The following is a 15,313-nucleotide window of genomic DNA, read 5'->3' as shown; positions in this document are numbered from 1 at the left end:
AGGAGCAAATTTAAAATTATTGTTCTGATTCATAAGCTGTTGTACGGCAGTTCGCTTTGTTCGATGGTAAATACCCTGAAGTTATATTCTTCGCAATGTCATTTGCCTTCTACCAATACTCATTTATTGGTGATTCCCCTGGTTCGGGCCTATAAATTGCAGACTATGCGCTCTTGTGCTCTCTCATACTCTGGCCCTGTGGACTGGAATACAGTTCCAGCTGAATCTCATTTGGAGAGAGATGTGAACATTTTTCGTAAGCAGGTAAATGTAATATTGTTTGCAGAAGCTTATGGAGATAATTTGTAATTGTTGATATTTGTTTTTATTATTGCTCATCTGTTTTATTCTCTATTCTTTTATTGAATATGTATGTACTCCCCACTGAATAATGTGGAAACTCTGGAAAATAAGAACGTTTAATAAATAAATTAAAATCCTTTTTTAGCAAGTTTTTGTCTGTGCTATAAAGTAGCATTGTTACCATATTAGGCCACTTGGATACATAGAAATCAAAGCCAACAAACAAATTATAGGTGATACCTTTTATATTGGACTATCAATATATTTCTATTTTTTGAGAGCTATGCTTCCTTCATCAGGTCAAAGCACCTGCACCTAACCTGCACCTACACAGTGCACTTTTTATCATTTGAGGACTAAGTTTTATTTTGAACATTGAAGTGGTTATTGAATTAGAATAAAATAGTGATTCTCAGAGTGTTTTGGTGCGGACACTGCAAAGAAGAGGTAGAATTATGGGAGCTGGCGTTATTTGCCAGTGTGGCCAGGGCAGTCACTGGACAAAATGGCAGCATTGGAAAGGGTTGCTTTCGGCATCCCTTTCTCTTTCAGGTCCTTGTGCTTGCAGACTGATACAAAATGGTGGCATTGTGCGCCACGACACACCCTCCATCCCCCCTCCTCTCCCCGACAGCGTTCAGGGAAGTTGCCCTTCTTGATATCCCTCGGGACAACACTGTAAGATAGATTTTAGAAAATATGCGTGTGCGTCCATGCGCGCGCACATGAACGCGGCTATTTTATAACATGCGCGCATCGGTGCGCACGTTATAAAATACCAGTCCCAAGTGCACATGCGTGGTGGATTTTCATGTCCACGTGCACATGTGTGGGCAGGTGGCCTGCTCCATGCGTGGGGGGCAGGATTTTAGAAAAATATGTGTGACGCAATTGGGCCTCTTCCAGTTTCCTCCCAGTCCGCTCCAATTAAGGAGCGGACTGGGAGGGAACTTTCCTATCCCTAACCCTACCCTTTCTATCTCTTCCCCTCTCCTCCTCAACTCCTAAACCTACCCTAACTAACCTATTTATTTTTATTTTTGAACTTACTTGCTCCTTTGAGCAGTAGTAAGTTCTGCGCGCCGGCCAGCTGTTGGCATACACTTCCCCGGGACAGCAGCTAATGACACTGTCCTGGCCCGCCCCTGCCCAGGTCCTCCCTGCCCAGGCCATGCCCCCCGGCCTGCCCCTTTTACAGGGCCCAGCACATCTGTGCATAATGGGGGTTATGTGTGTGGCCGAGCCTGTTTGAAAATGTGCACAACATGCGTAAGGCTCGGCCATGCGCATAACCCCCCCTCCCATTTTTACGCACGTGGCCCTTTTAAAATTGGGCTTTGTGTTTGTAACTAGGAAGAGTAAAGAGCAGGTAGTGGCAGCCCCCACGAGCTGAGAGCATGGATGCTGCCATCAACAGCCTGCCGGGAATAGGAAGGGCAACAGGTGGTGACCTATATGAGATAAGAGAGAGGCAGAAGCTGCTATCATTGGCTCACAGAGGGGAAGTAGCTAATGTCACCTGCCATTGTACATGCAGGAAGAGAAGGGAGCAGGTGACAGCAGCAGTAGGCTGGGAAAAGAAGGTGGCAGGGAAGAAGCAGTAGAGGGCAGATAGTTGAAGGAGTCGGGCTGCTAACAGCAGATCAACGCCCTTTCGGGAGAAGAAGGACTGAACTAATGATCGGGGTGGAGGAAAAAATTGAAGTGGGGAGAAAGGAAAAGGGGAAGATGTAGTGAGCGTGGGGTTTCAGAAAATTACCAGAGATAAGGAGTTTTTGGGGGGTGGAGGAAGGAACTGGGAACTGAGGATAAGGATGGAAGGAAGGATTGGAGGAGGGAAGGCAAGGGAGACCAAAGCTATAGATTTACACGCAACATAGCTAAGGTTTAGATCCTTTTGCATTTGTGCCTGTAAAGAAACTGTATTGGGATCCCATTTGATTATAGAGTCCAATTGTGTGGTGGTATCTGTGGAACCTTTCTATCATTACTTTGGTTTCAAGGTTCCAGACAGATATACCCCTGGACGCCACCATAATGGACTGATTGTCAGTAAGCTGCGCATCAAAAAGTATTTTGGATTATCAAAGAAAATAAAGAATTGATGGACTTCCACAACCCTGCATGGGAATGAAATGAACTCTTCCCTGGAGTGATGCAGCATTTTGGAAAGAAAGTCTATTTACTAAGCCATGATATTTTTCCTATAGAGGAAAATACCATGGGATTCACAAAGTTGTACGCCAAGTACCACAGCTTTGTAAATCCTGTGATATTTTCCTCGGTGGCAAAACACCCCCAGGAAAATTACTGTGGCTTAACTAAACCCTAGAAAGAGCATATGATGGTGGCTCCACATCCTAGGGCCATCATTTTTTAAAAGGCCTGAGTGGCCCAAATATCCCCATCTGCAGCCACATGAAAATCCCTGGGGGTCTGTCCCAATCTCCCACCACTCCTTGATGTAGCCAATATATTAAAAACTAGCGGTACCCGGCCACGCGTTGCAGTGGCAGAGTCAGGTTCTTTACCCTCCCTCCCCCTTCCCCTTGCTCATTTACCTCAGTCACTCATCCTCCTCCCCCTTGGTCAATCACCCCGCCTTCCCTCCCCTGCCCCACTCCAACTCTCTCCCCTCACACTCACCTCTCCCCTCATTCTCCCTCCCCCGACACTCACCTCCCCCCTCATTCTCCCTCCCCTCACTGTCACCTCCCCCCGCCTACTGCCTACCCTTCAGATCAGAAAACCTTTGTCTTTTTATTTCTGTGGGACCCCCCCCCACCCCAAAAAAAACCCCCAATCCCAACCCTTTAAATCAAATAATAACCCCCACCCTCCTGCCCCCTCCCAAGACCTGGGAAATTAAAATTGTTGGTGCTACATGTGGTCTGTCCCTGGGCGTCTGTGCGCATTATGTAGCCAAATAGGGGAGTGCCTAACCAAATTTGCACTTCCAAATTTGTTTTGTGGTCTGGGGAGGGCCATTTTGGTGCATTCCCGAGATCGTGCAAGTTTAGTGTATGTGTGTGTTAACCTCCCCCTTCCCCCAAAAAACAACCCTATGAGAAAAGTTCTCTTAAACTAACCACCCCACACTCTCCTGCCCCTCCCCCCCAGCCCTGCGAAAAACAGTAGCCCACCCCCCTGCCCCCCCAGAGTTGCTGAATGAATGAAACCTGCCCCCCCTTCGTGACCCCTCCCCAAGATGTTCGCAATAAATTCATTGCCACCCCCACCCTCCAACCCCCCGAGACCTGATAAAAATGTCAGTCGGTGGAGCGGGCGTTCAGGAGCGGTCCGGGAGCGATGTATTGGGGTTGGTCCGTCGGCTGCGAGCACTGAAACGGGTTCAGACGGCCCTTTGCCCTAACTATGTCAGTGGGGTGGAGCAATGGCAGCGGTAGGTCCTCTGACATAGTAAGGGCAAAGGTCCGCCGGCTGCCAGTCCTGAAAATGGCGCCGAGGGGCCCTTGCCCTTACTATGTCACATGGGCTACTGCCGCCATTGGTGTCCCCGAGTGGCATAGTAAGGGAAAGGGCCGTCGGCGCCATTTTGATTGCTGGCAACCGACGGCCGTAGTGCAGGAGTTGTGTCCCGGACCGGTCCTGGCCCCCCGCTGGAGCCTTCCGAACTTCTGTCAGGTTTTGTGTGTGTAGTGAGGACCTGGGAAGTAAATAAATTTGGCATGTGTGTGGGGGGTGTGAGGAGGGTGGTTTTGTGTGTGTTGGGAGGCTGTGGGAAGTAAATCAATTTGGCATGTGTGTGGGGGGGTGTGAGGAGGGTAGTGGGTGTATTTTATCTGTAAAGGAAATAGTTATCTTCCAGCAAAAAAAGTGCACGAATGTGTTAAAATGGAAGTGAAACGTGAAACATTTTCAAACTGATGGCATAAATCCCGAAGTTCTAGGAAACCCTCTCAACTAAACCATCAGGGATCACTAGGTAATGAACCGGGGGGGGGGGGGGGGGGAGGAGGGGTTGGGGTTGGCTGAATGGAGGAGTTAGGAGGTTAGGAGGTAAGGGGATGTGTGGGGCATATTTTTGCCTAAAAGGGACCAGGTTCGGGAGGCTGAAGGTTGGGGCAACAATGCCGCTTTTTAACATTAAAGAGGCCAATATTCAGCACTACTGCTCTATGATTTCTATCTGAGGAGACTTTTTGGTACAGTTTATTGATTATTGATGCCCTGCTATAATATAAGCACTGAGCAATGTTTGTTTGATTGTGGAATGTGTTTTATTTTTTGTTAATCATTCTAAATGTGATGTTGTAACCCGCTTCAAACACTGAAGAGTTGGGATATAAATCATAATAAATAAATAAATACCTATCTGGATAAATAAATAGGCACTTCTCTGGCTAAGTGATGGTCGCTGAATATTTGATCCCATTCAGCAACCTTCACTTAGCCAGATAAGTAGATAGCTGGACAATTGGTGGGCAGCGTATGGCATTTCGAGGAGAATCTACTTATCCAGCTAAGTTATCCAGGTAAGCAGCGATAGATCTGCTCAATAGCAGGTCAAAATTTAGCCAGATAAAACTTATCTGGCTTACTGGCAATAGTCGTGCTGCTGAATATTCCTTCTAAGTTAGCTGGATAAGCTTTTTCCAGCTGTCTTTCTTAACCAGATATCTTTGAATATCCACCCTCATATTTTTAATAATTTGCCCACCTCAAGGGACGATAAGAGTTTGGGACATGCTGTCACACATTGCTCCCAGGGTTTTTCATGTTATAGGGAGATATTTAGGGTGGGAGAAGTGGGATGTACATTACTATTCCAATGCTCCTGGGGAAAATTAGCTACATCTTAAGATGTGTAGCTCATTTTCCTTCATATAATGCAGGAAGAATGTGCAGAGGCAACATTTTTGTTTGTCTGTCTATTCATTTCATGAGTCACTTCCATTTATTTAATTCATTTCAAACGGAAAAACGAAATGTGTTTGTTTCTTTTTTTTGTTTCATTCTTTGCTTTTTTTGCTTCCCATTAAAGTCAATGGGGGAAGCAATGCAGCCTATTTTGAGATTCAAAACTGGGGTTTCCTAATTAATTCTAATTAAACTTGTGGGTAAGCAATATCAGAAGGGGGAAGAGAACTTCAGCGCATCAAGACCATATCAACATGGCACTAAAAGTGGTATAAACAATATTAAAGACTCACAATGATGGAAAACACTACCAGCAGTGGCAGGAGTTCTCCAAGGCATCATCAGAAGAGCAAAGCAGCAGCGAGTGTGCCAAGAACACCCCGAGGCTTCAAAGGAAGACACTGATAACAGTGACATGAACACACAAAGGCAGCATGAGAGGGGAAAAGTGGCACAAAGAGTGGCATGAACAACCTCTAAGGTACCTTGAAGGGGGAACAAAGCTACAAAGGTGGCAGGAAAAAAAAAACCCCAGGCACTGATAGAGGGACAAATTTTCACAAAGAGTGACATGAAGACACGAACCCCTAGATTCATCATTCCGCTATAAATATAGCGGATTGATCGCCCGCAGTCCAAAACCAGGTGGGGGGCGAAAGTGTACAGCCAGCCACATTGCAGCGGTGTGGTATCGTACGCCGCAGTTGTGCCAACTCTGAACACTTTCACCCCATAGCACCAGTAGAAAAGCTGTAGTTATTTCCGGCGCTACTGCCGTCGATAATGTGTGAAACATTATCACCGGCCCCTTCATTATTCCAAAGCCTGCCCAAACTCCTCCCTTTTTTCTTTTAATTTCCAATTTAAATATTCAAATCGCAATGCAGTAATTATCACGTGCCTTGCTGTGGTAACGCACGCGATAAGGCCCTATCTCGATTTGATGAACGACCCTCTATGACAGGTACAAAGCAGCCACCCACAGTGGCAAGAATATCCCAAGGTATAGTGTTTGAGCAGGAAGGTAAGAGTTGCAACAAGACCCCCAAAAGTGTAGCATGAGGGGTCATGGCAGCTCGACTGAATGGCATCAAGTGCTACATCAAGGGATTGCAGCTAGGCAGAGTTTCAGCAAGACCCTTAGGGTGGTACATCAGGGGCATGGAAGCTAGAGAAAATGGTAGGAAGACCCCCAGGTACTTGTAGTCCGGATGGGCCTCTGTTGGAAACAGGATGCTGGGCTTGATAGACCCTTGGTCTGATCCAGTATGGCATGTTCTTATGTATAGAATCAGGGGCACGGCAGCTAGGTAAAGAAGCAGCAAGACCATCTTCTTGTCACTTACATGGAAGTTCTGGAAAACCCAGCAAAAGCAGATTGATGTGCAAAAAGACTTACTTTCGTCATCAAGTCTGGCACCAGCCTTGAATAATTAAGGCGCATGATATCCCCTGCCATTGAGAAGACACATTCACTGGTGTCGTGAATTTTCCCTGAAACCCCATCTGGTATTTCCCTTATGGGGAAATTTACTTAGTCACAAAACTCAGCTCTGATTTACACTGTCAGGTAGTAATAAAAATACTTTGGAAATAAAATAAAGGCAGGTTGCAATTAAACTTCCCTTTATTAATCAGGTATGCATGCTTATCTGACAGACCAAGCTGTCAGCCCAAAAATGAAGAACCCAGTTCTGCCGCAGTAACAATTCATTCTTATATATCTAAGAGCACATCTCATTTGTCTTATCCAATAGGAAATGATAAAAAGCATTTTAGCAAATCATCTTTCTGTATCTGTGCTGCCTAAAATTAATATTCTAATACCCATCTATGGTGCACATGTTGGACGTGTGATACAATGGTCAGCTAAAGCAGTAAACAACTTATCTTTATCTATTCCTGGAATACTTTATGCTTCTAACCTTATAGTTAGCAATGCTGAGCTACTTCATCTTTAGTTATCTTGTCTTAAACTGTTACTGCACAGTCTCTGTTCTTTTGATAGCTGCTGACATCACTAACAAAGGATTTTGACTAGAAAATCATGCAATTTATGACACTGGGCATGCTGATGGGCAGGCACACATGCATATAAGAACATGCCATGTTGGGTCAGACCAAGGGTCCATCAAGCCCTGCATTCTGTTTCCAACAGAGGCCAAACCAGGCCACAAGAACCTGGCAAGTACCCAAACACTAAGAAGATCCCATGCCACTGATGCAATTAATAGCAGTGGCTATTAATTAACCTAGACACCAACTGACCCAGATGCACACACTCCACAGCCACATTCAGGGCCAGATTTAAGATTTTGGAACTCATAAGCAGAATGCCTCAGTGGTACCCTTTGAAGCTCTTCTGGTACATGCTGCCCTAAAGCAAGCAGAAGTATGCTCTTTCTTGGCCTGAATATTTGGTGTCTTCAAAATTTGGCACCCTCGGAAAATGTCTATGTCTAAATCTGAGCCTGGCCATATTCATTCTCATGCGCCTGCAGATACAGATCATAACACACACACACACACCTCCATGCACTCAACCCCAGTTCACCTCTACCCATAATATGTACATACTGAGAGTCAGGGCACAGCGTGGCAGTGAGAGCAGGCAGGTTGTGGCAGCCGTGTGAGCGAGGCATTCCATCTGCTGCCCACTGACCAGAGTTACCCACTGCACTGCAATTCAGTTCATCTTCTGTACCATCATGCCTTAGATTATCATACAGCATGAACAGCCTTTTGCATACAAATAACACCATCAGCATGTTAACCGCAAACACCACACCCAATTAGCAGTCACCAACAGTGAAAAGAAATACATCATTCACACTCACCAACACCCTTACACATGTAAACATGTTCCCAAGCAACCCTTTCATTCCGCCACTATGCGCTTCACTACGCCTTTTCACCCTGGCATTTTTTGATGAGTTAAGGTACTCCACTAGTACCTTAGAATATCCAATTGAATAAGAACAATGTTTAAAATAATGCACTTCTGAATTGTATAATCCATGTACTGTAATAATACCAAGGATCAGATCTGTGAGTATCAGATCAATGCTAAATGATACAGCTCAATAGGGTAACTCCTCTCAGTATCAATGCATTAAACATTTGAGACCTAAATCAAACCAGATGGATTTTTCAGTTCATTCATCTCGAGTTCAACCCTGGTAGAAAATTCAGCCAGATTTCATGCAGGTTCTCCATGAATTCATCATTCACAGGGATCTGCATCAAATCCGCCAATTGCAGGCCCTATGAATTGGGTGAATCCATATAAACTCTGATTCAGATTTGATAAACTCAGTAATTTCTTGTGAGTTTGCTAAACTAGTTCTCCAACCTCTTTTTAGTTTTAAGTTCACACATCTCTGCTTTGTGTCAGACAAATGAAAAATATATTGGAAATATTTTACATCAGTATATTGTGACATGTTTATAAAGTGATTCCTGGCCAGTTTGGAAGATACCTGTGTAATTGTTTTGCATGCCTTGCTTTCAAAGTTGCCTTAATATTCTCTAGGCATTTGGAAAAATTAAGTTACTGGTATCTTCCACCATAGAAATATCATGTTACAAACAAAGCTACAACCAAATCAGCTTTTCTTTGTTAATGCAAAGTCTGTTTTTTTTATTTTCAGTATAGAGAGGCAGGCGTATAGCAGTCAGTTCCTGATTGTTATGATTGCAATTAGCATATACCATAAGATCCTAGATTTAAAAAAACAAAACAAAACCATAATAGTTTACTTTGAAGAAAGATTCAATTTCTGTCTATTTCTGTCTTCCTTTATAGAAGCTGCAAAGAGTCAATCCTCCTTACTGTGATTCAACCGTACCCTGTAAGTATGGCTGTCTTTAACTAATCTGCCACCCAAAGAATTTCTGTTTTGCTGCACAGTTTCAGTATTGTCAGACACAGAAAAGAAATGACTGTCTCTACGGATGTGATCAGAAATCTCACAATATCTGCAACATCAGTAGGATCATATATGGAGGGCTTGAGCAGCCATTCCAATCATGAATGCAGTCTTCAAGGAAGGATTTTTATAGTTTCACAATGTGAGCTTCCTAAGAAACATCAAAATGTACAAATTAAAAAATTACATTCATGGATCATCAATGTTATAATTAAATGAGCAAAGGTAAAAAAGTAATGTTAAATTGTGAGTGGGAGACATATATAAGCCCACTACTTCGTTCTGAAAAATGCTGTTTGTGAGCAGAAGAGGCAACTAGGTAACAACTAAAATACTTCTTAAGAGAAAGGGCTGATAGTTCAGTAAATAACTAAATACTGGCCTGTTGCTGGGCTAGCTCAGCATGTCATTGTTTTCTAACAGAAGACAGCTTAGATTTTAGATTCATGACATGGGTTGTGACGTGGGCAGGCAAAGCACAGGAGTTCTGGAATTCAGGAAGCCTGAGGAATAAAAAAAAACGTAGGCACTCGCGCTCTCCCACCCCTAAACTGCTAGCAAAACGGGGCTGCAGCTTTATTAAATACAACAAGTAAAAGGTTAATACAAACTACTAGCCAAATGTTCCACCTTAGGGCTACTAGTTCACATTTAGGGTCCGCTGCCACACTCGGCCACCTGACCCTGCGGATCCCCTCCAAACCCATGCCAAGCCCCCGCTAAACAGTGTTAAGCTCCATAAAGTCTCCACGGTTGTATCGCTCATAGCACTCCGATTCCCTCAGAGCTCTGCTGTGTAACAGTGAGGGACTTGCTTTTAGGCCAATTCCTGGGAGGCTGTGAAGCCATGAATCCCGCCAGCCTAAGCTGAAACAAGCAAAACCTGAACCCTTCCCTCTTAATAACCCACAGCAAAATTCCACCCCCAAACCCCTTAGGAAAGAGTGGGAGGGTGGGAAGGCCAAAAGCACCCAATGTCAAGCAGGTCTCCGGGAGCAACTGACACCTGCAGAACTCGCTGATGCGGCACAAGCCGGATGGAGGCCGGCAGTTGACCAGGCGAGCCACCTCTTTCCCTCCACCAGCACGAACCGTCAGATGTTTCACTGGGTTTGGCTAATAAATATTGCTGTAGGACAGAACAGAATGAAAATGCAGAAGGTTAGAAATTTTAAAAAGTAAGCATGATTTGTGAACAAGGAAAACTTGATCCCATGGGAGATTGGACCCACAGCATTTGACAGAGGGTTAAATATTTATGTATTTATTTATTTTTCGTTAAAATATGTTTTGCTTCTGAAAGACTGTTTAACCTGTTAGCTGGGTGCAAAAGTAAGTACTTCTTGGTTTTAGTGACGCTCCCCATCTCCCCTTGGGCCCGATGCAAAACAGTGTGCTCAGCCAAGCACACTGTTTAACCCACAATTTGATGCGTGTCCATAGCCCCTTATGCTATAAGGGGGTTAGTATGTCCAAAATGCACATCCAACCCATGGCGAAACTAATACCACTCATCATATGTAAATGCATGTTGATGAGGCTATTAGTTATATTAATGAGAGAGAGAGAGAGAGAGAGAGAGAGAGAGAGAGAAAGACTCTTTATAAGGCTTTCATAGTAGCCAATATTTATATCACTATAGGAGGGCCATTTAATAACTCAAGGTGAGGTGTTGGTGGTGGTTTAGGGGCCAGTTTGACATGCAGAGTGAGATGTATGAACAGCACAGTACACCTCGGTGAAGATTTGACATCATTTGGAGTGAGGAAAGTTTCACAAAAATGAGATTTCTACAGTTGTCTACAGTTTTCTCTGACCCTGTTATATCCATCCATCAAGCTATCTCGAGAGAACATTGTAGAAATCTCATCTTTGTGGGACTTTCCTCAATCCAAATGACATCAAATTTTCACCGAGGTGCACTGTGCTGTTTGTACTAGAGATGTGTATCGTGTGATCGATCGTCTTAACGATCGATTTCGGCTGGGGGGGGGGAGGGAATCGGATCGTTGCGGTTTTGTTTTTTAAAATATTGTGTAAATCGTGCCGGCCATATGGCCGGCGCCATTTTTCATTACAGCAACACGATTCGAGTGCAGGAGGTCGTTCCCGGACCCCCGCTGGACTTTTGGCAAGTCTTGTGGGGGTCAGGAGGCCCCCCCCAAGCTGGCCAAAAGTCCCTGGGGGTCCAGCGGGGGTCCGGGAGCGATCTTCTACGCTCGTGACGTCGGGGACAGGAACCAAAATGGTGCCGGCGCTACCTTTGCCCTGTCATATGACAGGGCAAAGGTAGCACCGGCGCCATTTTCTATAAACGCACACATGGCCCGAGAGTGGAAGATCACAACGGGACCCCCCACTGGACCCCAGGTAATTTAAGACATTTTGAGGGGGTTCGGGAGGGTAGGGGATTTATTTTAAAGGGTCGGGGTGGGTTTTAGGGATGTTTTAGTGTGCCGGTTTTCCCGCCCTCCCCCTTCGCCCGATTTACGATTTTTGACGATAAATCGGGGGAATTCCTATTAAATATCGCTTCTAACGATTTTTGACGATTTAAAATATATCGGACGATATTTTAAATCGTCTAAAAACGATTCACATCCCTAGTTTGTACATCTCATTCTGCATGTCAAACTGGCCCCTAAACCACCACCAAAACCTCACCTTGCGTTATTAGCTGGCCCTCCTATAGTGCTAAACACGGAGGATACAATGAATCTAAAATACAGAACATGTGCGACACAGAATGTTATTCAGAAGATCAAAGGATACTTTGCTACACATGTTATATTTTAACATCTTAAGACATTTTCCATTTTTTTCCAGTCTCCTAAATCAGCATTTATTAGTGCAGCAAAGAAAGCCAGGTTGAAGTCCAATCCTGTCAAAGTGCGCTTCTCTGAAGAGGTCATTATCAATGGCCAGGTTTCGGTAAGTTCAATCCTATCTTTAGCCTGTGAGAAAGAGCTCATGCCATTCAAACCAGTTCAAAAAGCTTGCACCTTAAAACATTCATTAGCTTAACAAAGGTTTCAGCTGGCTCTACCTAATTTCCTTGCTGATCAGTTTTTGACAGATTAAAACTGTTTCATCTTCTGGAAACTTCCCTAATAAAATTATTTATACTGGTAGATTGCATTATGTAACAAAGGAATACATGCATGTTATTAAAGGGAAAGTTACTCACCCAAAAAAAGACAAAATGATAATTTTGCTCTTGCAATGTACTGCTATGATTGAAGGAACTCTATTAGCCAAAAAATGCATTTCATTCAGGCTTATCCAAAGTGAAAAAAAAAAAAAATCAGCAAGCACATTGACCAAAAGATTGCCTTGTAAAAAATGCATGTCTTTGTTACTAAGTGTTCAGATTGGTGAAGGACAGTGTGTAGAATATTATTCCTTAATAAGGCATCCCATAGGACAGGTCTTTCTATTGTCAAGTGTTCTGTCTCTGTCTCATACATTGAACACCTGGCAAGACCGCCCTTCACTTATACAGAGACATGCAATAAACAACTCAGCTAAGCCCATAATTAATATTAATGGCTGCAATCTTTTATTAGACACCTGGCAGAGAAATCTAATTTGGGTGCTCAAACCTGCCTCTGGCCTAACCTTTGCCCCCATGGGAGGTGCTTTGCACCATTTTCTGATGGCCTTCTGAAGTCCACCTTCAAGTCAGTGGTGTCTTCTCGAATCTGAGATGTCGCAGAGGGTTACCTACTGGGCAGACCACCACACAGCTAGTTTGCCACTCCTCCAAGGCCTACCTTCACCTCAGCGGTGCCTTCTAGAATCTGAGATCTGGCAGACATTGGCCCAATCAGCCAGACCACCACACACATAGCGGTCCTGCTGGTCTCCCCTACAGAACCGACCATCCAGATATCTTCCTGGCCCAACCCCCTAGACCAGTCTGCTATCACATCCCTGATCATCCACATCATGTTTCAAGGTCAGAACCTTAGTCATGCCTTCTTCCTTGAGCCCTCTAGTCCCTCCCCTAAACTGACCCCTCATCCCTCAGAAACAAGTTTGAGCACCCTGCCATAGAGAGGCTACCCTGAATGTGGATCCTCACCTATGGGTGATAGGAGCAAGCAGGGAGGGCCCCCCAATCTAAAGGCAGGGCCAACACATCAAGAGCATAGACTGTTCTATAAGTATGTGAATTAGGTCCTGGTTCTGAACCAACAGGTGCATACCATCAAGCCCAACTGGTCAGGTCTGCACCCAACTAGGCACAATAGACTCATTGTAGTTAAGGCAAAACGTTTGCTGACCTGCCTGCATTTCCCTCGCATCCTGCTGCCTGCCATGTGTGAAAAGGAATGATGTTGACCAATGCAAGTGTTGGCCATTTTGCAGATAATGAAGTTAAATACTATCAATGAGAATTTAGCATGCATTTCATCTCATAAGGTCCGGGATGGATAATGAGGGGAGCTGGGTGGACAAGGAAGCAGGAGTCTCTCCTAATGTACTCCTCCTTCTGCCAATCTGCTGGACCATGTACATGCCCCATCCACCCTTTTGAAGCTAAAGTCATATGTTTTTGGAAGGTAAAATAAATGGGCCGCTGCAGTGCATATGTTCTGAAGGAGTGCCATCGATCCATGGAAAGCATCCTCACCAGTTGGCATCTGCTGAGTGGAAACAAGGAAACATTGTATATGATTGTGAGGTCAATGTGGAAGAGCCATCACCAGTCTGATGTAAAAGGCGTATGCTGCGTAGTCTAGCCTGCCACTGTGATGTGAAAAAATTGAGTGCTGCAAAAATCACTATGGAAACCAGAAGCCTCAAGGGGAAACTTGAAAATTTATGTGATTAAAAGGGTGAAAACTTGGCCCTGAGCAGACTGTCATTGTGCCATTCAAAATGGTTATGTCAGAATCCCACATCAGACACCCTACTGGACACCTTACTAGGCTAGGTAAAGGGTAAATTCGAAAACATATAGGCAACACGTGCCAGAGTAGGAATAGCTAATTGTGTGCCAGTAACTTGAAAGCACTGAGTGTCAGGCCAGAACCAAAGTTTCAAAATCCATTTGATACAGCATCTATTCCAAATTTACTGAATGCGTACCATACTCCTGGAAAGACTCTACTATTTCACCTATAAGATATCATTTAACCCCAGTTCCAGCAATAGATGTGACTCGGTTATTTACACTTTCAAATAATAGAAGGACTAGGGGGCATTCCATGAAGTTAGCAAGTAGCACATTTAAGACTAATTGGAGAAAATTATTTTTCATTCAACGCACAATAAAGCTCTGGAATTTGTTGCCAGAGGATGTGGTTAGTGCAGTTAGTGTAGCTGGGTTCAAAAAAGGTTTGGATAAGTTCTTGGAGGAGAAGTCCATTAACGGCTATTAATCAAGTTTACTTAGGGAAGAGCCACTGCTATTAATTGCATCTTTAACATGGGATCTTCTTAGTGTTTGGATAATTGCCAGGTTCTTGTGGCCTGGTTTGGCCTCTGTTGGAAACAGGATGCTGGGCTTGATGGACCCTTGGTCTGACCCAGCATGGCAATTTCTTATGTTCTTATAAGCACTACTTCAGCTGTGGTATATGAGATGCCGTTGTTGTATTCTTAGCCCCAATATAAGCATCCTTGGTTGACACAGCAGTAACAAGCTGTATGACTATGTGTTAGTAATCTGTTGCTAGGAGTTAGCAATCTGTTATTTTAGGAGAGTTGTGGGTGGATCCTTGGACCAGTGGCAGATGACCACACCCCAGGGGGAATGATCCCGAGAGGGACCACGGTCAGGCTCAGAGTTAGGAGACAGATACACACTAGTTCTTTTATTAGACAGTATACTGAACCACCAAAGGTGGCAGTAGTGAGCTGGAATGCCCGGCTGGGCTGTAGTCCCTCAGATACTGGAACAGCGATCCCTGGAGGCTGAGCTGTAGAGAAACTGAAATAAAGTGAGGAGGCAGGGTATGCAGAGTTCATGGACAGAACCTGATGGTAACACTCACACAATGTCTCATAGAAGCCCAGGAGTAGGAATGAAGTAGGCCCTCGAGGAGCGAGTACCTGGCTCCAGGGAAAGCTCTGAGAGTACGATGGTAACTCACAGATATAGTAGGCAGCGATGACTTCCAGACAGAAGTGACTTCCGAAGAAGTCCGGGAACAAGGGCCCTCGAGGAGCGAGTACCGGTTCCAGACTGCAAC

General features: G+C 44.5%; 1 protein-coding gene across 5 annotated transcripts in view; it reads left to right on the top strand.

Moving 5' to 3' along the window:
- The window catches only part of FRMPD4 (FERM and PDZ domain containing 4), a 1,001,692-nt gene that overhangs the window by 876,534 nt on the left and 109,845 nt on the right, over positions 1-15,313 (top strand). For all 5 annotated transcript variants that reach the window (XM_029604343.1, XM_029604344.1, XM_029604342.1 and 2 more), the window contains 2 exons: positions 8,990-9,035; positions 11,940-12,044. In XM_029604343.1, coding sequence (XP_029460203.1) covers positions 8,990-9,035; positions 11,940-12,044 — 151 coding nt within the window. The remainder of the gene's footprint in view (positions 1-8,989; positions 9,036-11,939; positions 12,045-15,313) is intronic.

Source organism: Rhinatrema bivittatum, chromosome 5 (genome assembly GCF_901001135.1).
Source record: "Rhinatrema bivittatum chromosome 5, aRhiBiv1.1, whole genome shotgun sequence".
Lineage (NCBI taxonomy): Eukaryota > Metazoa > Chordata > Amphibia > Gymnophiona > Rhinatrematidae > Rhinatrema > Rhinatrema bivittatum.
This window is presented reverse-complemented; position numbering and strand designations above follow the sequence as displayed.